The sequence below is a fragment of the Lampetra fluviatilis genome, chromosome 44 (genome assembly GCF_964198595.1).
Source record: "Lampetra fluviatilis chromosome 44, kcLamFluv1.1, whole genome shotgun sequence".
Classification (NCBI taxonomy): domain Eukaryota; kingdom Metazoa; phylum Chordata; class Hyperoartia; order Petromyzontiformes; family Petromyzontidae; genus Lampetra; species Lampetra fluviatilis.
Genome location: NC_136318.1, coordinates 6,484,973 through 6,512,257, shown reverse-complemented (window position 1 = coordinate 6,512,257; position 27,285 = coordinate 6,484,973). Strand labels below are relative to the sequence as shown.

Genomic DNA, 27,285 nt, shown 5'->3' with positions numbered 1-27,285 from the left:
GGCCCTCACGGTGGCGGCTAAAGTCGGCAACCGTGAAGAACGCTGCTCGATACGGACACAACATACATGTGCAGACAGTCGCGACACATGAATGTACCTGTTACTCCACGTGCAGTGTACATGTATTGAAAAGTATATTTTGGTACAAATCCCATGAGCTTCCACGGCCTGCTGGAGGTGATGTTGTTTCGGCAGCATTTTGTACCGACACAAGCAAAAACTCCGCACCGGTTTTTTGCGTCTCATCGCTCAAGTGTCTCATCCGCAGTCAGGCTTGCCTGCAAGCAATGCTGGTGAACTGCCAGGCATTTTAAAGGCAAAGCCCCATCCATCTCTGTTAGATACGGAGCCCTGGTTCGAAGCGACGCCATGCAAAATACATAAACGCCGGACATTGGTGAAGAGGAAATGTATGCGATGACATTTTTTAAAGTGGGGCTGTAAAATGGAACAGCCTCTTTCCATTGCTCGGTGTAGCAGTAGGACTGATGGCTATCAGCATTCCTGGGATGACTGTGTTCATGGCTAATGTTTGGACTGGAGAGCGTTTTAGAATGTGCTTTAATTGTGTTGTGAACGTACGTGGACTGCATTGGAGAAACTTGCCACTTGTTTATTTATCCAGGAAAGCCCTTGCCGAATTCTCAGTCATCTTTTTGCAGGAGAGTCTTATATTGCGATGCTTAGCCAGTCCCGTTTTTTATTGAGTGTTTATTTGCGTGTGTGCGTGTGTAAGTTTGTATGTATGTGGAACTTCTTTTGCACCGTACGTAGCCAACCGTGCTAATTGTTGGTGCGGGGGAAGGACAACAAACTAAACACAAAAAGTAGTTCTGAAGAAATGCGTTTTGGCGATACTGTTGGGAGCGCATCGGGGCTCTCTGAACGTCGGTCGTCTGACTTTGGATTTCCGAGCCAAAGTTGACTGTCGGTGACGATTGGTCTCACGCTGTCCGGGCAGCTTTATCCTCGGCCTTAAACGAGTGCCCGGTGTGATGTGTCACGTGGACACTGGGGAGGAACAGCAGCGGGTCAGGCTTGATGTTGACGTTAGCCGTACCCCACCCCGCTGTGCTCTGCTGTGCCAGGCCGTATCGCTACACTGGGTTTGGGGGATCGGGTTTTTTTTGGTTCAGGGGTATGTATATTGTGTGTGTGTTCTGTTTTCTCTCTCTCTGTGTGGAGCGGTGGTGCAGCGGTTAGCGCGCTGCACTGCGAACCCGGCGACCCGAGTTCGATTGCCGCTCACGGTCACCAACACCCGGTGACGATTATCTGAACCAGTCCTGGGCCTCCCCCTAGGTCGACTCGGCCTCAAAACAATACCTGGTGCGGTGTGTAGTCAACATCGTCACTGGGGAGACAAAGGCGGCCGGGCATCTTGTTGGCTACTCCCACCCCCTCGTGTGCCGTGCCGGCCTTCATCGGTTGCTACTCGCGAAAAGCACTTGCCCCAAACAGTCTGTTGAGGCTATAAGGGATATCTTTGCCTTTGTCTTCTCTCTGCAGGTTCTACATCGAGAGCATTGCCTTCCTGAAGGACAGCGCTACCATCCGCCAGTTCTTCCTCAACGCCAAGGCTTGCGTTGCTTCGGTAAGACCACAGAACAGAGGTCGCAATCGGGTACCCGATACCCGTACCCTACCCGATACCCGGCTACCCGTACCCGGCCGGGTACGGGTACCCGTTTGCGACCCTGGTGCGGCCGGGTACGGGTACGGGTAGGCCGTGAATCACTGGTGAGTCACCGTTTGTCACTCATTTCCCAACGTCTTGTCTCTTCTCACGATTCAAGTTCCTATAATCAACCCACCCGCGCCTGCAACATGGCTTCATCCCAGAGGTCGCAATCGGGTATGGGTACGGCCGGGTACGGGTACTCGTTTGCGACCCTGGTGTGGCCGGGTACGGGTACGGGTAAGGAATCAAAACCCGTTTGCGACCTCTGCCACAGAAGGAGGGGGGTTACAGAGGGTTACCCACTTTTTACCCCATTAAATTCAATCCCGCAATCATATATCTCTTGTCAATTTACATATTTATAACTTGTGTGTGTTGGGGAGGGGGGTTGAGATATTTTGAGATATCCGCAGACAAATTGGTACTCCGTGTAGACTTGGGGAAAGTGCTTTTAACGAGCAGTGATAACAAGGCTAACGACACAGAGGCGTAATGATGCACTGATTAATCGCTGAATATGGGTTCCTGTACTCATTATTTGCTTTCGTGTATGCCAATGCTGCATGAAGCTGTCACTCACGATGCACGTGAACATTTTAATTTAATCTTCTTGGTTCTTTCAGTAAAGTCACGTAGAAGGGAAATAATAAAATAATATTATTTCCCTTCTACGTGACTTTACCGAAAGAACCAAGATGATGAATCCCTGCAGTCACGAAAGCTTTAAATCGAAAAAAAATTTAATTTAAGTTTTCATGGATCACTCCCCCCTCCTCTTAAATAGTTTTTTTATTGCCTTGACAGACTTTTGGGGCAACCGCTGTTAGGGCCATCACAGTACACGACGGGGGGGGGGGGGGGGGGTGGCCAGCACCTTGCCCAACCGCCTCTGTCTCTCCAATGGCGATGTTTACACACAGCACCAGGTACTCATTTGAGGCTGAGTCGACCTAGGGGATGGCCTACTGGTGTAGGCTGACCACTGCACTACCGTTACACCTCGACTGGAACAGCATACCAGCAAGGCGGTGCAATTGGCACCGGTCCTGACCACCTTTGCCTCACCGGTATGGAATGTTACGGGTGCCACGGTGGCGAGATGTTAACTACCTCGCCTCGTACCCACGAGGTCGTGGGTTTGATCCGGACTCTGATGCCTGATGGATATTTGGAGTGCCTCTCTCCCCGTGGTCACGTGGATTTTTCTCCGGGTCGTCCGGTTTTTTCCCTCCACATTTAGAATCAACATCGTGTGTTTCGAGTATTTGGCTGCTGTAAAAAAAACGCACGTACTTTTTCTCGGAAGTTCTCTAAATTATCCATAATAGAGGCTTTTTTGGGTTGGCTCACGCAAATATAAATGTGTCATTAAACCCGCAACCATCCGACACAGCCAAATTGTGAGGTTTGCCACGTACACAAAACATGGCAATTCTTTACTAGGACAGCACACCGGTGTGTTGGAGAGTAAACCGTGTCGCGTGGAGGCGGGTTTAACGACACATTTATATTTACGCGATCTAACAAAAAAGAAAACCTCTTATGGATAAATTAGAGAAGTTCCCAGAAAAATACGAAGAACATTGTTTTTGTGGTTATTGCAAACATGATCTCTCGTATAAAGGTGTCAGTTTTGTACCAGTTGAAAGGGGAAAAACCTATTACTATATTTTGCCACTGGTAAAGGAGGCCTCATAGTGTTAAAACATTTTTATGAAAAGAATAAAATATGGGGAGCCACGTCTCAATAAGTCCTAGCATGACAATTCCACATTCCTACGGGTGGGGTCCAGTCTCTCCGTAGGACGACTGCTGTTGACTTCGCAAAAAAAAGTGGTACCTCATGTTAAATTATCGACCTTAGCAGGCTGCAAAATTAAAATGTGGAAATTCCACATCGCTTTGGCAAGAACTAGTTTTTTACAACAACAACAACCGCCATTCGCCACTCGGTGGCGGTGACGTCACCACGCCGCTTGTGCCAGGCCATGTGCACCTTGAGGCCACGTGAAGTGTCGAACACCCGCTGGCAGGAGGTCACGGGGCAGACCCAAGTGCCACAGGTCGACTGACTGAGATGACTGAGATGACTGGCTGATGCACCACCTGTGCCCCCTACTGTACCAACTTGCTGTACTTTAGCCACCCGGCGCTCCGCTCGTTGTTGTGAGCGTCGCTCCTCTGCCCTCCGTTGTTGTTGGAGGGCGACTTCCTCCAACTGCCCAGTAGCGTCCTTCACGAGCTTCCTCCACAGAGGCCGATTTTGACACCGCTGGTACCAGTCATCGGCAAGTCCACTCACATATATCTACACACACACATATATACACACACACACACCAAGCACTGCTGGCCAGGTGGTTCTTATCTTGATGGTCTGGGTTCAATGATGCTGAGCCGAGTCATCCCTGACCCAAATATGAACTCTCAACCTTGCACTTTGGAACCCTTGCTTCTCTACCGAGAGAGCTGTCCTGTGCCACAAGCCACTGAGAAGTCGCTCTGATTACGAAACGTTCACACTGGGGGCGTGAACAAGTCCTCCTCCAGCATCTGCCGTTATTCGAAGAACAAAGATGAATTGCATGTATGCAGAGGCGCATAATATGCGTGCACGCCATCATTGCGAGGGTGGGATTTTCATCCTTCTGCCGAGGCAAGTGTCAACTCGAGGTCACTTTGAAGGCTCGCCGACAAGATGAATGCATCGGCTTAAGGCTTCGCGGTGCGCTGGGTTCAGAGTTCACGCAGATATAAGGGCTCTCACGGTGCATCGAGGCTGGCCAAGAAGCCGCATGCATTGTGCGTGCGTATGTTGAACTTTTTTCGCACCGCACTTGGTCAACCGCGCTAATCGGAGGCGCGGTGGGACGGACGACGAACGCAATGCAAAAAAGAAGTTCTGAAGAAACGAGTTTTCATTTTGGAAGAGGTGAGATTTGCTCACGGGCGAGAGAGGAGCACGGTGCGTACGGAAAGCATGTTGCAGGAAAAAAATGACGGGTTACAGCGTGAAGGTTCCTGCGCATTCCAGAGATTGGCTAAGGGGGTGCGTGGGCACATGCTGCATCAATTGCGGCATAAGTGCTTTGAGACAAGGCATGAAGCGGGGTGTAAGATGCATTTTATGCTCTGACCGCTGACAGCCTATACTTTTCAAGTCGAGTGGTCCTTGCGTATTTATCTTCTTTGACGTGTTGTAATCTAAATTTATACTTTCTTTCATTCGCCACAGCCCATCATCCCTTCACAGGCTCGATAAAATTGATACCATTTTGTGGAAGTGGCAATGGTTTGCTGGCCTTCCCCCGCGCCTCCGATTAGCACGGTTGATGATGTACGGTGCGAAAGAAGTTCAACATGCACGCATACATGGTGCAAACCAGAGAAAAGTGGAATTGTTTTGCCACAGACCTAGGGTCAGTTGCAGAGGTCACCAGGTCTTAATTAACAACAATAGACCATTGTGATATTATATTCAAGAATATGAATCCTTGCAGTCACGAAAGCTTTAAATCAAAATATTGTGATATTGTTAAATAAAGTGAGCAATGTAACACGTTGACGCGTGAACAAATATATACATTTATGTATATATTTTTTAATGTTGCGTTTTAGGGGATCTGTAAAGTAATTTCAAACGTACATTTAACATTTCCACATTTTTCATAGGAAAAACAGAATCAATAAACCATTAATTTTAACGACGAACTCGAGTCGGAAAAATAAACTCTCAATTGGATTCTTCGTTCCAAGTTTGTAATTCTTTCTTGGAGAGAGTTAACAGAGGAACGTCCGTAATGATGTTGTTTTATTTCCTACGACGTTCGTTAGAAAGAAGACGACAACAAAAAATGCCCCCCCCTGTCCACGGTACACGGCCGCCTCTGGTGTGCCAGCCCATAACACTCCGACAGATGTCAATGCCTGCTGCCTGCGGAAGTTCCGCACAGCCCTGCGGTGCGACGTCGCGGTTTGTGCCCGAACAAATTCCCCACACCAGGTGTTAGCATTGGCGTTAATTAAAACACGCACGCACGCACGCCCGCCCCTGTTGTGCATTTGTGATGGCCTTCAGCAGACACCAGCTGCAGGTGGGAACTTCCACAACGCTGCTTTCGAACTCATATCGGATCCATATTCTTAGGTTTTTTTCGGTAAAGTCACGTAGGTAAAAAATTTAAATTAATAAAAGTAAAATAAAAAATAAAAATAAAAATCACGACGTTTCGGAGGCAACACAAGCTTCCGTCTTCAGGTGGAACCGTCACAGCACGACAGCTGTATCAAGTAAATGAGAGATTGCAGGAGATACCACTCCGTATATATAATGGTTGAGGGGGGGGGAAGGGCCAGGAACGGCACACTTTTTATTATTAATTCATTAGAATTTTTTTTACCTACGTGACTTTACCGAAAAAACCAAGAAGATGAATCCCTGCAGTCACGAAAGCTTTTAAATCGAAATGTCTTAGTTTACTTTTATATTTCAGCTAAGCCACTTCCTTAACGAAGAGAGCTCTATATGGCTAGAGACTAACAAACCCGCCGCACCAAACGTGCCAGTGATGATGCAGCGTTCGGTTTTCATGTTGTCTACCACGACGATACGACGGCAAATCTCAGAAAGTATTCGCTCGGTCCCAATGAATTCACGTCCCCCCCCACCCACCCCCACCACCGAGTCACTCGGCCATGTTGCTAAAGGTTTTATTCCCCAGTAAATGTCGCGTTCGTCATGAATGTCACCTCTCGCGCATGCGTGCGTGACTGAACATTGTGTTGTGTTTCTTCGTATGCGCCTCGATTCGTTTAGTTTGTGCGTATCGCCTACATTTGTATATATTCCGTGTAACCCGCTCCTGTTTTAAGGAAACATCTCGCGAATAGACTCAGCCCTGCCATGGGAACGTGTAATTTGTCACCAACTCGCTCTCAGCGTCGCCAGTAGAATGCATCTTCGAGCATAATATAATCACATCGACTTGATCGGATTACTAAAGAAATTATATTTGTGATGATGATGATGATGATCCTGCTGCGTCGGCAGTGGTGCGCAAGCACAGACAACGACAAAACATTTCAATGCGTTTGTCAATTAACAACACTGCGGCCTGAAAAAGAACAAAACATATGATAGGTGACGTTTCGGGCAATGGGTCTTTTTCATGGCACGTCGATGAAATCCAATGTCCGCCACAGCCTCACTCGCCCGCTCAATTACGTCATTTCGATTTGATTCAAATTATTGCTTCTGTATGAATCCCGTTCCTACAAGCGTCGTGATTATAAACATTGGCACGATGTCTCTGCCTGTTGAATAAGTACGGCTTACACTGTGCAGATTACACTCTACTCATAAACACAGTACAGCCATCGAGAAATAGACATGGTCACTGCTTCGCGCACCTTCAGATGCACTTCTGCGACCGTCTGGAACGTTCTTCCTCCCGAGTTGGTATCTTCCTCCGAACCTTCGTTCGGCATGGTTGGCTACGTACGGTGCGAAAGAAATTCAACATGCATACGTCTAATAGGCGCGCATCGCTTTATCAGCGAAGTTCCATTCTTCGGGACGATGAATTCCGCGTGACATTTGCATATCATGCAGTGAAGTAGATATTCAGAGATTACGGAGGAAATGAGAATGAGCGGTCGGAGACGGGGCAATGCACAACGGCCCAATCGGCAACCAGGACGGAGACGAAGGAGATGGCACCGAAACGATAACAGAGCCGAGATGGAACGGACCAGAGGAGGCCGATACAAATGAGGACGTGCGCCACAAATGATCGTCACAGTCGACATGGAGCAGGGAGCACGCAATCTATTCTACGATCGCATCGCAAAGCGCAAATGCGACGCTTCAGGGGCGTGACTTCTCCACGCTCTGCGGAGATGATTGCAGCAATACGCGCGGCGAATTTCCCGTTGGGGGTACTCTTGGCACAGCAGATATGAAGCGAGGGAGACAGATTCTACACTGGGCATGTGTTGGGGGGGGGGGGGAAGCGCTTCATAGCTCATCGGATTCCACCAGTCTGAAATCGAGATCCCGATTTTTGAAATGTCTTGTGCAGAGATGAACGACCACCGACTCGCTGCGCAGATGGCGCGGACCCTTCACGTTCTGATAATTGTTTTTTACCCTTCTATCTGGCAACAAAACTGACACCTTTTTTACAAGGAGTCATGTTTGCATAGACCGCAATACCTGCAGTCGTAATGCAAACAAAAAAACATGACTCTGATAATGTATGCACTGTCCCTTGAAGTTGACCCTTCACGTTCTGTTGCGGCCTCCAACACGCGCACAGATGATCGCGTCTTCGTGGTCCACCAACCCCTAGCTCCGCTTGGGCTGCCTGTGTCACCCGGTGGTTCGCGCTTCGTGCGAGCGGTTGGTCTCGGCGACCTTTTCGCTTGCGTGTCTCCAATGTAGTCGCGTAACTCTCCGCCCGTGAAATAGATTTGCAGCACATTGGTATGATCTGCATTTTCGTTGTTGTTGTTGTTGTTCATTAGCGAGTTACGCAAACGCTGCATTACGCGATCGGCGGTTGTGGCAGCGAGTCACCCAGGTTGCCACCGGCTCTCTCTGTGCCGTGCCGGGGTTTGGGACCACGGTTCGAGTCCGAACAGATCAATGACAACGTAATGACACATTATTGATTAGTGCCAGTTATACAAATACCCAGACCTGTTGTTTTATTAACGTACTTTTAATTGTCTCTTATTGTTGCTCGTGTTAATGCAGTGTGGCTGCCTCTATCGGTGTTCGATACGGCAGATAACCCGCAACAGGGCTTGTTGTGTGTGGAGTGTGTTTGTGTGTGGGGGGTGTGTGTGGGGGTGTGTGTGTGTGGGGTGTGTGTGTGTGGGGGTGTGTGTGTGTGGGGTGTGTGTGTGTGGGATGGGTGTTTGTGTGTGGGATGTGTGTGTGTGTGTGGGGTGTGTGGGGTGTGTGTGTGGGGTCTGTGTGTGTGGGGTGTGTGTGTGGGGTGTGTGTGTGTGGGGTGTGTGTGTGTGGGGTGTGTGTGTGTGGGGTGTGTGGGGTGTGTGTGTGGGGTCTGTGTGTGTGGGGTGTGTGTGTGGGGTGTGTGTGTGTTGGGTGTGTGTGGGGTGTGTGTGTGTGGGGTGTGTGTGTGTGGGGTGTGTGTTGGGTGTGTGTGTGGGGTCTGTGTGTGTGGAGTGTGTTTGTGTGTGGAGGGTGTGTGTGTGGGGGGTGTGTGTGTGGGGTGTGTGTTGGGGAGTGTGTGTGGGGTGTGTGGGGTGGGGTGTGTGGGGGGTGGTGTAGTGTGTGTGTGTGTGGGGGGTGTGTGGTGTGTGTGTGTGGTTGGAGTGTGGGGTGTGTGTGTGGTTGGTGTGTGGGGTGTTGTGGAGGTGTGGTTGGTATAGTGAGTGTGGAGAGTGTGTGTGTGGGGTGTGTAGTGTGTGTGGAGTGTGTATGTGTGTGGGGTGTGTGTGTGGTTGGTGTGTGGTGAGTGTGTGGAGTGTAGAGTGTGTGTGTGGTGTGTGTGTGTGTGTATGGTGTGTGTGGAGTGTGGTGTGTGTGTATGGGGTGTGGAGTGGGTGTGTATGGTGTGTATGGTGTGTGTGGAGTGTGTGTGTATGGAATGTGTGTGTGGAGTGTGTGTGTGTGTGGTGTGTATGGAGTGTGTGTGGTGTGTATGGAGTGTGTGTGGTGTGTATGGAGTGTGTGTGGAGTGTGTGTGTGTGTGGTGTGTATGGAGTGTGTGTGGTGTGTATGGAGTGTGTGTGGTGTGTATGGAGTGTGTGTGGTGTGTGTAGTGTGTGTGTGGTGTGTAGTGTGTGTGTGGTGTGTAGAGTGTGTGTGTGTGGTGTGTAGAGTGTGTGTGTGTAGGCTGTGTGTCTGTGTAGGCTGTGTGTATGTGTAGGCTGTGTGTAAGTTCTTGCATTATTTTACAAAGCAGGTTAGACCGGTACGAGTTGTGTCACACACAGCGGAGTCATCCTGCTGGGCACGCTGACAGACAGTTGTGGTGGAATTTGGCGGGGTCGAAACGCGTTAATTTTCACTCAGAAAGGATCACTTTAAAGGCAAAAAAAAGAATGTGATGGTGTGTAGACATCGTTCGCGTGTGAAGGCGTTGCACGCGTCGCTTCGTTATGTTTGAACGACGTCATAACTCGTTGTTCGCAAAAAAAACTCGAGAGAGTTCGTTTCAAAATATTTAAAAAAATATTCGTGGGGAACAGGTCCCTGCGGGGTGGGCTGGTAGGAACGAACAAATGAATGGCTATAATAAAATTAAATGGCGGGGGTACGATACGAAGGGAGAGTTTGAGGCCTAGTTCTAGGCTTTAGGCCTAGCTGTAGGCTTTAGGCCGCTGTGAGTTAATTTTTTATTTAAATGTTTTAATTTAAAACTATCTCAGGGAATTATAAGGGAATGTTACACTTGTTTAGCCAGGAAAGCCTCACTGAGTCTAAAGGTTTTTGTAGGGTCCTGCCAAGTGTTTGCAGTAGGGGGCGATGTTGCTATACCTAATCGGATATTGGACGGACGGACGATATAATCTATTGTAGGCTGGTTCACTTCGTTCCTACCAGTAAAATGCTCCCCTTCTTGACTCTGCCACCATTTGTCACGGCGCTCGCGTGCCTGCTCCACGCCACCGCTGCTGTTTTGAAATAATGCGAGCATTTACGTGTGGTGAAACAAAGAGATACATAAATGCATCACACCACCCCCACCTCCGCAATGCATTATGTTTGTCAACACAACCTGACTTTTTTTTTTCCTACGTCGCAGTATTTTGTTGGAACTAAAGCGAGAGACGTTTCACGCGTAGGCTTCGTCACATCTACGCCTCTATTTAAGAAACGAAACGGGAGCATTTTTACCGCAACTCTGGCCGTCGCCTGATGAAGCTGGTTGTAATTACTGGCGAAACGTCGTACTCGGATTGTAAATGCTGTGGCTTGGCTCTCCAACACACCCGTTAGTGCTGTACTAGTTACACTACACTATACACTACATGATACACTACACCACTATACACTACACTATACACTACATGATACACTACACCACTATACACTACACTATACACTACATGATACACTACACCACTATACACTACACTATACACTACATGATACACTACACCACTATACACTACACTCTACACTACATGATACACTACACCACTATACACTACACTATACACTACATGATACACTACACCACTATACACTACACTATACACTACATGATACACTACACCACTATACACTACACTCTACACTACATGATACACTACACCACTATACACTACATTATACACTACACTACTATACACTACACTACTATACACTACACTATACATTACACTATACACTACACTACTATACACTAGTGCTGTACTAGTGACGAATTGGCCACGTTCTGTTTACGTGACAACCCTTACTAGTTGGCTGTGTCGGGTGGTGGCGGGTTTAACGACACATTTATATATTTACGCGATCTAACCCAAAACACCTGAATTGTGGATAAGAGAGGAGTAAAAAAATAAAAGGATTAAAGTTTCTCCGTGCGAGACATTTTATTCGGGCAAATTTTCCTTTCCACCCCCCATCCGTCTTTAAAAAAAAAATCTTGTACAGATTTTCTTTGTCAATCCCTCCCTTAGGGTGAATGAAGTGTTTGCTAAAAAAAAGCATATATACCGTGCTGGTCAGTGACTGGTTCAGACCAGTCCACTGTTAAAGCACCACGAGGGTTTTTGTGCATTACAAAAAAAAATATGTGCACCTTTGTAAGTTTTAAATAACATCCCCGCCGATCCCGACGATTCGCCGATACGATTAACCGCTGTTGTTGCCAATGACGATGTCGGAAAAAGAGCCGTATTTGGTGCACAATTTCTGGACCAAAAAGAAAGGCACCGGGACATACTTTGAAAACGACCACCGCCAACACCACCGCATCATTCCAGTCCATTCCACCCTCGGTGCTTTCTGAGCAGTGGTACATTCCTCCACTGCAGAGCTGTGGAGTGTCGGCTGGTTAGGTTGGTGGTGGTGGTTGTCTCTCTCCGCATGTGCACTGGGGCTTTGGTTGCCTGCCACAGATAGCCCTGCCCCGCGATCGCTCGCTCGTGGGTGCGTGCGTTCATACTCACACGCGCGTGTGTGTGTGCGCGCGTGTCTGTGCGCGTGTGTGTGCGCGCGTGTCTGTGCGCGTGTGTGTGCGCGCGTGTCTGTGCGCGTGTGTGTGCGCGCGTGTCTGTGCGCGCGTGTGTGTGCGTGTATCTCTCTCTCTCTTCTCTCTTCCCTCTGAGCCAGGGAAACACAGAGGTGGACAGCGATACGACGTTCGAGCTCGCTGCCTACGCCCTGCAGGTGAGATGACTTTTGCCTTCCCGCTCGTTCTCTTCACATTCCAACCTGTCGCACGAACTCATTTCGAGGTGGTGCGACAGGCAGACGCGGAGGGGAGAGAGGTGGTGGCTGGCTGGCTGGGTGCGGGTGGGGGTGGGGGTCTAGCGGGCATACAAAAGACATAACTCGGGGTGAGAGGCGCAACGCAGTGGATGTCAAACAAACTTTAAGCAAATGCTAACTAAAAACACACACGACCGCAGGATTGGTAACGAGACGGTCTTCTTTGTTGGTGTCTGCTATAGATTTAGCTGGAGAAGTCGAGCTCTTATTACCCTCTCTCCTTGTGTGTGTGTAAAATATAAACACAGAGAGGTTACGACGCACCGTAGCTGAATTGTCACTGCTGTTAAAGGGCTCAGCCCTCGGTAGAGGGGCATAGCCCCCCCCGCTCCTCCTCCCCACGCTACGGGGTGTCCGCTGATGGTTGATTTCGCTCACAGAAAATGACCGCGCGCTCCGCTGTCCGCGTGATTTGTCTTATCTCAACCCAAACCCATCGGCCGAGACGTCGTTATGCACCAGAGGTATTCGCCGCCTCTGCAAGGCAAACGGTTGTGCTATTGTTGTTGGTTGTGGTGGTGGTGGGGGGGGGGGAGCGGTGGCGCAGCGGTTAGCGTTCGACGCGCTACGAAACCCGGCGACCCGAGTTCGATTCCCGCTCACGGCCGATAGCGGTGACGATTTTATCCCGAACCGATCCTGGGCCACCCCTAGGTCGACTCAGCCTCAAATGAGCACCTGGTGTGGTTTTGGCCACCCACCCCCTCGCGTGCCACAGTGCCGTCCGTCGTAGGTGCTGGCTGACAGCACTTGCCCCAACAGTCTTTGAAGGCTAGACGGGGGATCTATCTCTTTTTTGATAAACCGGCCCCCTCGCTCGCGGTCCGATTTCCCTGCTTGAATGCGCGCCTGCGGAGCAAGTTTGGTTGATCAGCGGAGGGGGAGATGTCTCTCTTGTGTTTTACCCACAGACGTTTCGGTTTCCCCCCCTCCCCCCAATCGAAATGCAACATAATTTGTTTAAATGTGTGCCCGGTCGCTCCAGTTATTTGTATGCATCTCGTGAACGTATGCATGCCGTGGCAATTGCGTGCAAAGACAACACCACTGCGAGGTCGATATTAACGAACTCACATTTGTGGGTGAAAAATGTAATCTGCATGTCCCAGCGTGCTGCGTGCTACGCGTGTGTTATTTTTCATGCACAACCTGATGCGCAGAATTGGCTTAAAAGCTGTAGCCTGCGGGTATATGTGTATGTGTGTGTGTATGTGTGTGTGTATGTGTGTGTGTGGGGAGTGGTAGCGTCGTGGTTAGCGCGCCGCGCCACAAACCTGGCGACCCGGGTTCGATTCCCGCTCACGGTCAACAGCAGTGGCGATTATCTGAACCGGTCCTGGGCCTCCCCTCGGTCAACTCAGCCTCAAATGAGTACCTGGTGTGATGTGTAAACATCGCCGCTAGGGAGACAATGGCGGCCGGGCGTGGTGCTGGCCACCCCCTCGTGTGCCGTGCCGGCCTTTATAGGTGCTCGCTAACAGCACTTGCCCCTACAGTCTGTCAAGGCTGTACGGGGGATCTTTGTGGGGAGTGGTAGCGTCGTGGTTAGCGCGCCGCGCTACAAACCTGGCGACCGAAGTTCGATTCCTGCTCACGGTCAACAGCAGTGGCGATTATCTGAACCGGTCCTGGGCCTCCCCTAGGTCGACTCGGCCTCAGATGAATACTTGGTGCGGTGGGTAGTAAACATCGCCACTTGGCATGGTGTTGACCACCTCCTCGTGTGCCGCTTAACAGCACTCGCCCCAACAGTCGGCTGCAGTTTATATGGAGGACCTTTTTGCTATTACTCATTTCTTTGTATCATAGCAGTACTTGCAATAAGATGGCTGTATGTCCACATGGCCATCGAAGTGCACCTAGCCTGGCACAAGCCCCATGGAGACATGATTACTATGATGATTGACAGCCGCTGTTGTGTGTGCTATTGTCATGAGGTTCATCATCTCATTTACATGTAATGCCTTTCGCATTTTCAGTCACGGATCAAACTGTGTTTTTTCCTGCGAGTGCGCGTGTGTTCGCTTGCGATAACAGCTGCACGCTGGTTGGAAATGACATTGAAAATAATAACTTCACTCATGCTCACTGCACGAGAACAACTTCTCGTATCTAAAGAGAGGGGGGGGAAAGCGCAGCCCTGCAATTTCTCACTCAATGTCACTGTTGGTGGAAGGGCCTCTCTGCTAGTGGAGGGTCTCGAGAGAAACTCGAGGGGAGCAATGCGACCAAAAACTCAAACTGAACCACAAACTATTATTTTACCAGGTAAGGCCCAGCGACCTGGCAATCACAAATGATAGCTCGCACGAAGTGGCTTATCTTCGTGTGGAAATTAACAGCAGCAGTCAACGACTCTAAACGCACGTCGATTCTGAAATGTGGAGGGGGAAAAGTGCCCAGAGAAAAGTCCACGCGACCACGGGGAGAGAGAGACACGCAAAATCAAAATATACAGCAGCAGGCGTCAGGGTCGGGATCGAACCCACGATCGAACCCATACCAGGCGAGGTAGTTAACATCTCCTAGCCACCGTGATGATGATGATGAGAGAGAGAGACACGCAAAATCAAAATATACAGCAGCAGGCGTCAGGGTCGGGATCGAACCCACGATCGAACCCTTACCAGCCGAGGTAGTTAACATATCCTAGCCACCGTGATGATGATGATGATGAGAGAGAGACACGCAAACTGAAAATATACAGCAGCAGGCGTCAGGGTCGGGATCGAACCCACGATCGAACCCTTACCAGCCGAGGTAGTTAACATCTCCTATCCACCGTGATGATGATGATGAGAGAGAGACACGCAAACTGAAAATATACAGCAGCAGGCGTCAGGGTCGGGATCGAACCCACGATCGAACCCATATCAGGCGAGGTAGTTAACATCTCCTAGCCACCGTGATGATGATGATGAGAGAGAGAGACACGCAAACTAAAAATATACAGCAGCAGGCATCAGGGTCAGGATGGAACCCACGATCGAACCCATACCAGCCGAGGTAGTTAACATCTCCTAGCCACCGTGATGATGATGATGAGAGAGAGACACGCAAACTCACAATATACAGCAGCAGGCGTCAGGGTGGGGATCGAACCCATACCAGGCGAGGTAGTGAATGTGAATATCTGGACACCGGAGCACCCCCTGTATGGGTGTTCACACTGGCTGAGCCAGTGGGGGGGGGGGGGGGGTTGCACGTGCCCCCCCAATGATCCGATCGAAATCCCTAAATTAGATCGGATCATTGGGGTTTATTAGTAATACTTCGGCATTTTGCGACCCCCACTGCCACTGTGTAGCATATTATTACGTGTCAGGGACTCTATGAGATGATAGGACAATAGTCTGAGTCCATAATTGGCAATAAGTAACGGCGAAGCGGTTATAAGCGACTCACAGAATTGTGCGCAGTTGTGTATACAGCACACGACTTCCCTGAAGGCAAGCACCTTCAGCGAGCGCGATGCCGATCACACAACGCGGTTCGAATTCGATCCTCGATCGATGGCTGCGCCATCGCCGCACACGCGTCGAATAAAAAGCGAGGAACAAGTTCCTTACTTGCTAACAACTCCTCTATCATTTCTCATTGCTGGAGGGGTTGTCTCCCCCCCTACCTGAAAATCCTGGCTCCGCCATTGGGTGTTCACCACCTTTGTGAACCCACAAAACCGCTGCCAATTGTCTCAGAAACGACCGTGCACCAATAACACAATGTTTTTCTTAATTCAAACTATCATCTAAATTCTAGTATCTGCAACAGTTCTCCGGAACACTTACCCCAGCCCCCCATGGCCTTCTATACTGGAACCACCAGGAGTCCGCATTCCACTTGTTGGCAAGCACAGGTTGGGAATGACCACGACTCTTACAGAGGTGGGGAGCGGTAGTGTAGTGGTCAGCTCGCTGCGCTCCAAACCCGGCGACCCGAGTTCGATTCGCGCTCACGGCCAACACCAATGGCCATTATTTTAAACGGTTCTGGGCCTCCCCTAGGTCTACTCAACCTCAAATGAGTACCCGGTGCGGTGTGTAAACATCGCCACTCGGGAGACAAAGGCGGTCGGGTGTGGTGCTGGCCACCCATCCCCTCGTGTATCGTTCCAGTCTTGATAGGTGTTCGATAACACACTTGCCCCTACAGCCTGTTGAGGTTATACGGGGGGTCTTTGTATGTATGTTGTACTTCTTAGCCAACCATGCTAATCGGAGGTGCGGGGTAAGAACAACAAACTAAATACAAAGAAGCAGTTCAAAGCAATTAAGTTTATCAATCTAGATTATTTAAAAGTGCATAGCTCCAGTGGCTTCCTAATATCGGAATGGAAGAGGGTTCCAGACGGCCGCAAAGACAGCCCATTTGAGGGCCACGTGACGCAGTGACCGTCTTTGTTCGATGGCTGGGAGCCCTCGGGAGATGTTCGGAGTACCCACGCTTTACCCCACCACACGCAAACCTCCCCGTCGACTCTGGCATGCTCATCGATACTGCTGTGGCGTTCCCCGTCGACCTCTGGATCGCGAAGCATTCCGCACCTCCGATTAGCACGTTTGGCTCCGTACGGTGCGAAAGAAGTTCAACATACGTACGTCACCCTTTTCATGTCCACCGGTCAGCAAATGCGTGCGAACGGATGCTGTCTTGCAATGCGCGGTGCCCGCGCTCACACATGGTCAGTGAAAGTAGGAACCTGGATTCGCAGGATACTGGCCTCGTAGTCTGTGGATGTATGAATTCACATTGTGGAACGTTTAAATTATCGCGGCAAAACCTAGTTTATTGCGCGTTGTTATTATTATGATTTCGCTCGTTTACCCAGGAAGCGTTCGTCTTCAGGAAGATCCCTGCCGAGATTTCACAGTAGGGGGCGATGTTGTTGCTGTTGTGTGAATCGCAATTGAATAATTTGCTGGTATGTGTCTCTTTAAAAGTTGGGATGTTTATCTGGCCCAGGGGGTTAGCAACGTGCGGCTCCGGCTCTGTAAGGGCTGCTTCGTGACGTTATTCACACAACGCAGTGAAATATTCGTCTTCCTTTACCGAATTCGAAAAAAAAAATTGGCTCTTTCGCGTTATTTTGGTTGCCGACCACTGATCTGGCCTATACCGACAACATTGTATGGTATCATAGTCTTGGTTCTTTCGGTAAAGTTACGTAAAAGGGAAATAATAAAATAATAAAAATACAAAATTGAATTCTCACGACGTTTCGATTGCAACACAAGCAATCATCATCAGGTGTGAAAACGACAGCAAGAAAATGTGAGAATTTTATTGTTTTATTTTAATGTTTTTATTATTTCCCTTCTACGTGACTTTACCGAAAGAACCAAGAAGATGAATCCCTGCAGTCACGAAAGCTTTAAATCGAAATTTAACTGCATGTTTTTTGTTTATACGTTCACGAGATAAGGATCCATCGTGGATATTTTTTGGGTCAGATCGTGTGAATATAGATTTGTCGTTAAACCCGCTACCACCCAACACAGCCAATTAGTAATGTTTGTATGGTAGAGTAAACCCACAACATTTACATTTATAAAACATTTACATTTGTTCATGTTTTTTTTTCTACGGTTTTATAAATCTGTCTGCCGCTTGACGATGCCTATTGTAATTACTGGCCAAACGTCGTACTCAGATTGTCAATGTTGTGGATTTGCTCTCCAACACACCGGTGTGCTGTACAAGTAACGAATTGGCACGTTTTGCATACGTGACAACCCTTACTCTAATTGGCTGTGTCGGGTGGTGGCGGGTTTAACGACACATTTATATATTTACGCGATCTAACAAAAAAAACATGCATTATGGATGATATTTGTCGCGAAAGCCTACGCGTTAAGCATTCATAAATGCTAACTGCAGCACCACCGCCGGCATCCGCACAACGCACTCGATAATCAGCAACCGATGCCTCGACCAAGACAATATATCGCATCGACTGCCACTTGCTCTCGTCAAGCTGAGAAAAGGGAAAATGAGCAGCAGTAAGCTCAAGAGCACTCTGCAGACACGCACGCTGAATTATAGACGAGTCAACAACTGCACGCAGCACTGGCCAAGGCGCTGGTTGCAGGGCCAACCTGTAACGTCTCTCGCCCCGGCAGGAACGGTGGCGCGGTGGTTTAACCACCTGTGCCTCGGAGCGAGAAGGGCCTGGGTTCGATTCCCGACTCAGGATGATCCCCCCCCTTTCCCCCCAGCCTCCTCCCCATAACAAAAGAAAAACAACAGTATCAATGGTGTAGTAATAGGTTTTTACCTTTTTAACTGGCAACAAAACTGACACCTTTTTCACAAGGAGTCATGTTTGCATAGACCACAATACCTGCGGTCAAAATGCAAACAAAAAGACAACTCTGATAATGTATGCACTGTCCGTGAAATTGATTGGTCCACACCCGAGACAGCTTTTCTTAGAGCCCAGTCTCACATGGTGTTGGACCAGATGACGCCAAAAGGCGCACAACTCAAAGACAACGCACCATCAGAGTATTGAGAGCTCGGGGTAAGCATTTACATTACGAGACCTTCTTTGCCAGTAGCAAGATATAGTAATAGGTTTTTACCTATGACTATTACTATATCTTGCTACTGGCAAAGGATGTCTCAATGTAAATGTCATTGGCCAAACTATCCCATTGCTCAAAAATGGCATTGCAAATGAATCAACTGGGATCAGATCTTGCATGATGAGAACCTGTCAAGGTGCATGACGTGCAGAGTGTGCAGTGCGCGCAGGTGGGTGCGTGCAGTTGTTATTTGTTTATTTTCAGAGTTTTCGGTCGTGCTGCGGTTGTTTTTACCATTCGGGTGCTTGAAGCAGAACTGGATCGTGCGTGCCGTGGAAGGAGATTTGAAACCGAACCGAGTTCCCCATTGCGTGGGAAGCTTTAGCAGAAATATATTTTGGCACAAAACTAAGGTAACCCCCCCCCCCCCCCCGATTCTGTATAGCTTCGGAGAGTGATGGAGCAAGGGCCATTAGGTAGCAGCTGTTTTCCCACAAACCGGACAACGTTGTCTCCCCAAGTGGCGATGTTGACACCCACACGAAGCCCAGGACCGGTTCGGATAACGCTCGCCGCTGTCGTTAGCCAAATGCTGGCGATCGAACTTGGGTCGTCGGTTTCGTAGCACAGAACGCTAACCACCGCAATACCGCTCCCCACAAAAAGCTCACAAGCATATAGACTGTTGGGGCAAGTGCTGTTAGCGAGTAACACCTTTGAAGGTTGGGACGGCACACGAGGGGATGGGTGGCCAGCACCACGCCCAGTCGCCTTTGTCTCCCCCAGTGACAATGTTTCTACACACCGCACCAGGTACTCATTTGAGGCTGAGTTGACCTAGGGGAGGCCCAGGACCGGTTCAGATATTCGTCACTGGTGTTGGCCGTGAGCGGGAATCGAACTCGGGTCGCCGGGTTCATAGCTCAGCGCGCTAATCAATTAACAACGGCAAGCACACACGTGTGTGCATACATACAAATACAAAGACAAAGATCCCCTGTATAGCCTGTAACAGACTGTTGGGGCAAGTGCTGTTAGCGAGCACTTATGAATGCCGGCACGGCACACGAGGGGGTGGGTGGCTGGCACCACGCCCGACCGCCTTTGCCTCCCTAGTGACAATGTTTACACACCGCACCAGGTACTCATTTGAGGCTGAGTCTACCTAGGGCAGGCCCAGGACCGGTTCAGATAATCGTCACTGAGTGTTGGCCATGAGCGGGAATCGAAACCGGTTCGCCAGGTTCGTAACGCAGCGTGCTAACCGCGACACTACCGCTCCCCACTACATACATGCATGTACATACATGCATAGACAATAACAGGTCTTCTGTTTAACCTGATAAACCACTGCAGGAAGTGTTGTTAGTGAGCACCTATTAATGCCAGCATGGTACACCAAGGGATAGTCTGGCTAGCAACCCCCTCCTAGCCGCTTTTGTCTTCCCAGTGCTGAAATGAACCGTCGTTCACCAGGTACTCATTTCAGGCTGAGGCAACCTAGAGAACGCCCAAGCCAGGTACATATTACAAAGAACCACTTTCATCGTTGTTGCCCAGGAATTGAATCTGGATAGTAGGATCGTAAAGTTAACCAATATGGAAAAAATAAAATCGAGAAAACACTCCACTCCTAGGGAGACGCTCTCTCTCCTGTCGAGTGGGAGGCTCTTCTGCCAGCTGTGGAAATTTCAGGGCTGCACCTCTATCTTCCTGTACGCTTGGAACCAATCATCACGTGGACACGAGTGAGTTATTCATCTCTCACAGCTCGGTGTGTGCCCACTGCTTACCCTCAACTTGTCTCTTGTTTTCGCAGGAAGCAAAGGGCGACTTCTCAAGGTAAGGAAAGCGTCGATTCATTATATTCGATTAATTATATTTGCTATTTTTACGTGACCAGGTAAGGCCCACTGAGCTATAGACAGCTCTTTTGTCAGAAGCTATTTGGCCATCACAAATGATATCTCAACGAATTGGTTTACTGCGTGCAAATTCATACCAGCAGCAATATACTCTAAAACGCACGTCGATTTGAAATGTGTAGGGGTAAACCCCTGGTAAAAATCCACGTGACCACGGGGAGAACACGCAAACTCCAAATATACAGCAGGCGTCAGGGCCGGGATCGAACCCACGACCTCCTGCATACCAGGCGAGGTAGTTAACATCTCACTACGGAGAGAGAGAGAGAGACACGCAAATTCCAAATATACAGCAGGCGTCAGGGGCCGGAATCGAACCCACGACCTCCTGCATACCATGCGAGGTAGTTAACATCTCACCACGGAGAGCGAGAGAGAGAGACACAGACTCTAAACGTACAGCAGCAGGCATCGTCAGGGTCCGGAATCGAACCCACGACCTCCTGCATACCAGGCAAGGTAGTTAACATCTCACCACCGAGAGAGAGAGACACACATACTCTAAACGTATAGCAGCAGGCATCGTCAGGGTCCGGAATCGAACCCACGACCTCCTGCATACCAGGCGAGGGAGTTAACATCTCACCACGGAGAGCGAGAGAGAGAGACACAGACTCTAAAAGTACAGCAGCAGGCATCGTCAGGGTCCGGAATCGAACCCAAGACCCTCCTGCATACCAGGCGAGGTAGTTAAGATATCGCCATCATTCCCATCATTCCTTGCTTTGATCAGCGGAATGAGCGCGCGTCACACGAGGCGCGCGTCTGCCTGATGAATATTTCTCACAGATCTTAAGTGGGGCCGAAAAACTAAAAATGGGAGCAATTTTACACCGCTTCCTCACGTTCGATGCAGTCGATTCTTGCAATGCGATTTTGATTACGTAGCAAGATCCACCACGGCAGGAAAGGATGCTGTGTAATGAATAGCACGGTGGACCTGCAATCAATTCATTGGGGGGGGGGTTACAAAGTCACGTGGACCGCCCTGGACATTTCCAAATTTTTCCAGAATACAAAGCTTCTTTGCCGTGACCTCCCAGCTCTTGGTCTGTTTTTTTTGTCAATGTCCATGATTACGATCAATATGTCATTGCAGGAAATAGACACCGATTAAAACGCATTCTTCTTTCGACGCACTGCGCGAGTTTGCTTTTTAATAAGCAAGATCAAGTTCGCTCTCACTTGCCTCATTAGTTGATCATTTATACCCCAGTTGCGTGTGTTGTCACAGCTTAAATAATTGATATTAATTGATTTAATTGGTAGGGCCTTAATCCGTTGTATTTGTGTGTGAACATGTGCGTGCCCGTCGGGAACTGTATTGTCGTGGTTAACGCTACGCTGCGCTCCGAACCCAGCGGTCCGGGTTCGATTCCCACTCACGTCCAACACGGGTGACGATTATCTGAACCGGTCCTGGCTCTCCCCGAGGTCGACTCAGCCTTAAATGAGTTCCGGGCGCGTTGTGTAAACATCGTCACTAGGGAGACAAAGGCGGCCGGGCGTGGTGCTGGCCACCCACCCCCTCGTGTGCCGTGCCAGTCTTCATAGGTGCTCGCTAACAGCACTTGCCCCTACAGTCTGTTACGGCTGTAGGGGGATTCTTTGTCTTTGTACGTGCCAGTGATGTGTGCAATAAACAGACGGTCGGAGTTGTGCTGAACGGTGTAACCTGTAGCTCTTGCCACGTGTTGTTAGATACACCGCCATATGGTACACTTATGAAAATACGGTGATGTGAGTGATGAGATCAATTGCCCTTTTCATCATGCCTAATCGGCTAATGCGCATGTGTTCAATTGCGAAATGAAATGTCATTTAATCCATCGCACAATGGGTTTTCATCATCGACGTTATTTCATTTCGGCAAATTAAATCAACACCCCCCCCCCGTTGTCTGCGCTGGTATTCATTTCATTATTCGCCATAATTCTCCGACGGAGCGCATGCTATGGGATAATCGCTTCGCCCTTGCTTAAATTTACGCGCGCGCAGTCACACACACATGCCGAGCAGAATCAGAATATTTATTTAACCTGGAGGAATCCGATGAGCCATGAAGCTGTTTTTCACAGATGTCCAGTAAGTGGGGGGGGGCACGGGGCATCGGCAAGTTACATCAACAAACAATACTTTTGTTTAAACTACATAACAGCAAGATAGAGAAAAAATACGTAAGCAAGATGCGATGAATGAATATAAAGAACATAAATAGCAAGTAATTCAGCGCTTGCATGTACACCGTGCTTCAAAACAATGTTAACACTTACGGAAAAAGAAGGGATAATACACTGTAACATACTTCAGTTGAAGCTTTCATGCCTGCAGGAATTACTCTTTGGTTCTTTCAGTAAAGTCACGTAGAAAGGAAATAAATGAAATAATAGAATACAACGTTTCGATTGCAACACAAGCAGTCATCATCAGGTAGAACTACATTTGAGAGATTCTGTGTGTCGATGTTGTGTGTCTCTCTCTCTGTGTGTCTCTGTGTTGTCTCTCTTTGCTTGTGTGTCTGTCTGTGTGTCTCTGTGTTGTGTGTCTCTCTCTGTGTGTCTCTGTGTTGTGTGTCTCTCTCTGTGTGTCTCTGTGTTGTGTGTCTCTCTCTGTGTGTCTCTGTGTTGTCTCTCTCTGCTTGTGTCTGTCTGTGTGTCTCTCTCTGTGTGTCTCTGTGTTGTCTCTCTGCTTGTGTGTCTGTCTGTGTGTCTCTGTGTTGTGTCTCTGCTTGTGTGTCTGTGTGTCTCCGTGTTGTGTGTCTCTCTCTGTGTGTCTCTGTGTTGTCTCTCTCTGCTTGTGTTTCGGTTTGTGTGTCTCCGTGTTTGTGTTTTTGTCTTTCTCTCAAATTTAGTTCTACCTGATAACGACTGCTTGTGTTGCAATCGAAACGTCGTATTCTATCATTTAATTTATTTTCTTTCTACGTGACTTTACCGAAAGAACCAAAGAGTAACACTGTAACAAGATAACAAATGTACGTCAATAGCTTCAAAAAGTCAGAGTCAACACGTGCCTGGAATTTTCTCCACGTGGTCTCCAGAGCCCGGAGGCAGCACTTCTTGCGGTAATGTTGCAAATGGTCAGAAGTGTTCACATTTTTTTGAAGCACCCCGTATTTGCTGCTGTTCTTGAGAACGTCGCCAGCTCACGTGAAGCTTCCCCAATGACGGGACTGGGCCAGTGGTCGGCCACCAACATAACAACAAGAGGCAATTTTTATTCGAATTCGATTAAAGCAGCAACAACCAAAAACCCTCAATATCTCAAGAGCCACAATGCAGTGTTTGGTGAATACGAGAGGGTGGTCCTTTATAAATAACGGTCACGAAGCTGTCCCTAGAGAGAGAGAGAGAGCCGCATGCGGCCTCTAAGACGCTGGTTGCTGACCCGTGCACTACAGGGCCTAAGAAGGGGTCATTTAAAGCGTGTCATCAACAATAGGTTCCGTGGCGCAGCCGTCCGCGAAATGACACACCGGGCGAAACTAACGGCCGTCGCTCGAACGCCCGACTCTCATAAATCCATCCGCACGAGATTCAAGGGTGATTGATGCAGTTCTTTGATGGTGGTGGCCCTTAGGGGCTTCAGCTGGTGCATCTACCAGTCATCTCAGGTCAGCCAACCCATGGCACCTGGGTCCGTCCCGTGACCTCCTGCCAGCAGCGAGCCTTCGACAACTTCACGTGGCCTCAAAGTGCACCTGGCCTGGCACAAGCGGATGGCGGGGTATTGGTATCGGTTGTGGCGGCGGCTATACACGCGGCTGGCTGTAATCCTGCACTGTGGGGGGCCAGCAGCGAGGGACGGTGGAGTCACCGCGCACATCACGTTGCGAAGCTCCCGCTCCATTTGCCATGAGCGGGTGCCCAGGATGAGACCGCGGGTTTCCTGGTTCGCCTGGAGAAGGCGGTACGGCAAAAAATGTGGAACTCCACTTGTTCCGTCTGTGTGGGATCGGGGGTGGTTTTTTTCCCTTCCCGGCTGCTCCGGTTTCCTCCCCGTCACACGCAAACGCTCGTTTAATTGGCCGATGACACCTTCATAGGCAGAGGGTCGCAGATCTTGGACAATTGTTGTCGCTGGCTCATCGCGTGGCTTTGCTACCTTCCTGCTCGTCCGTGGCTCCTCCTGGTTCCTCTTGAGTCGTCATATATTTGTCTCTCTCTCTCTTGCTCTCTACGGCAATGAGCGAATACTGTGGCGGCAGAGCGTTACAGGTTCAAGCTGTTGATGTTGTTATTATTGTTGTTTGTTCCACGTGGAAGTTAGGGAGGCGACGCCTCGCTTAGCCAAGTCGTTTCTCGCGCACTTGGCGGCTCGCATGCCCAGGGGGCTGTTGTCTCACGGCATGCCCAGGGGTTGTTGCCGGCTGGCGAGAAAGCGGCGGGCGGGCGGGCGGATTGACCGGCAGGATGAGAGTGAATAATTTAAAAGGAAGTGGGGGTGGGAGCGTTGGGGTAGGGGACTGTGTGTTGGGGTGGGGGGACTGTGGAGGAGAGTTTGTGGGGGGGAGTGTGGGGGGGTGGCCGTGTGGGGGGGGGGGGTGACCGTGCCAATCAAGCCACAAGTCGTGGTTCTCTCAGGGATCTCGGCACGTGAAGGTTTCATTCTGCGCGCTTCACGGTGGCTTGGCAGTGTCCTCCTCTTTCGTGGCAAGGCTCACTCGTGTCACTCCCTGTGCACGTGCTCTACTGTACCGTCGTCACTTCTCTGCGTTTACTTTCTGGCAGTAAAACAGGAGGTGTTAAGGTGTTGAAACACCAAATGGATACCTACTGCAAGGCATCAAATCTGCATTAGCCACACGTACATGCAAACAAACACGCTGTGATAATATATGCATTGTCTTTGAAACTCATTGGCCTACACCGCAGACAGCAAGCCTTGTTCCACCAGTGAAATCTAAAATATCGTTATAGATGACCGACGTATGAACTTATTATGTATTCTACACTATGAGACCTCCTTTACCAGTGGCAAAATATAGTAATAGGTTTTCACCCTTTCAAGATGACGCCAAAAGGCGTACAACTCAAAGACAGCGCACTATCAGAGTATTGAGAGCTCGGGGTAAGCATTTACACTATGCGACCTCCTTTACCAGTGTTGAAAGGGTAAAAACCTATTACTATATTTTGCCACTGGTAAAGGAGGTCTCATAGTGTAAATGCTTACCCCGAGCTCTCAATACTCTGATAGTGCGCTGTCTTGTACGCCTTTTGGCGTCATCTGGTCCAACACCAATGGAGACTAGACTCTAAGAAAAGCTGTCTCGGGTGTGGACCAATCAACTTCAAGGACAGTGCATATCATTATCAGAGTTGTTTATTTTTGTTTGCATTTTGACTGCTTGTGTTGTGGTTATTGCAAGCATGATGCCTTGTATAAAGGTGTCAGTTTTTGTACCAGTTGAAAGGGTCAAAACCTATTACTTTTTTCTTTTTGGTTCTTTCGGTAAAGTCACGTAGAAGGGAAGTAATAAAATAATAAAACATAATAAAATAATATAATCGAAATGGAATTTTTATTATGTTTTATTTTTATTATTTTATTACTTCCCTTCTACGTGACTTTACCGAAAGAACCAAGACGATGAATCCCTGCAGTCACGAAAGCTTTAAATCGAAACCTATTACTTTATTATGTATTGTGATTATAGTGAGCTGCTACTGCTATTGTTAATCCGACTGTTATGGATTGACTTATGCAGCTAGCGAAGGATGCGAGGTTTAGTGATGTGTGTTGTATGTGTCGCTATTGTAAACTTTTAATCACATTTGTTGGGAAAACTGTTACTTTGTTTATATAGCATTGTTTTAGTAAGTTTTAGAGGGGCTTGGTTTGGCCCGATTTTTTTTTATTTAGTATAGATTAATACTTAAAAAGTTGATCTGTATTGTATTATGATTGTTATTTGGGATCAAACATCGAAATATAATTTTTTGCACTTTTTGCACGCAGCATGGACGGGTTGTGCTTTTTCTGTAGGATTTTATTGTTCACGTATGTGATGTTAAGATTTGTGTACAATGAATTTTAGGTGTGTCTTGTAATTTTATTGTTTGTTGTGGTTGAACCCAAATCAAGAGCCGAATGGCTCACAGGGTAAATCCTCATTAATGAAACTGAAACTGAAAAACTGTGTCAGACCTGAGAACGCCCAAAGGTGCACAGCACCAGGGCAATACAAGTATCAGCAGCATTTATATCTCGGGGGGGGTGAGCAGCTATATCATGGGACCTTTTTAGTGTTTGAACATCTTAAGACCTGTTTTATTGCCAGAAAAGGGTAAAAACCTATTTTTATTTTTCATCGTTTTGGACTGCCAAAAAGGTCCCATAGATTTATTGTCTTTTCATCCAGGAAGATTTATGATTGAAACGGGACATTTGGACGATCGTTTGTGAGTTTATTTAGGACCGAAAGATGAAGATTTTTCCACAAATATGGCTGTCGCCTAATGAGAGTAGTGTAATTACTGGCGAAATGCCATACTCAAAATGTTAATGTTGTGGATTTACTCTCCAACACACTGGTGTGCTGTACTAGTAACTAACTGGCATGTTTTGTGTCCATGACAAACCTTACTAATTGGCTGTGTCGGGTGGTGGCGGGTTTAACGACACATTTCTACTTATGCGATCTGACCCAAAAACCTCTATTATGGATAATCCAACGGAGTT

General features: G+C 48.6%; 1 protein-coding gene across 1 annotated transcript in view; it reads left to right on the top strand.

Annotated features, from left to right (window-relative positions):
• Window positions 1-27,285, top strand: part of LOC144947155 (FERM domain-containing protein 4A-like) — a 289,753-nt gene that overhangs the window by 155,745 nt on the left and 106,723 nt on the right. The window contains exons 5-7 of the mRNA XM_078876349.1: window positions 1,510-1,594; window positions 11,994-12,050; window positions 20,496-20,518. Of these exons, the coding sequence (XP_078732475.1) occupies window positions 1,510-1,594; window positions 11,994-12,050; window positions 20,496-20,518 (165 nt within the window). The remainder of the gene's footprint in view (window positions 1-1,509; window positions 1,595-11,993; window positions 12,051-20,495; window positions 20,519-27,285) is intronic.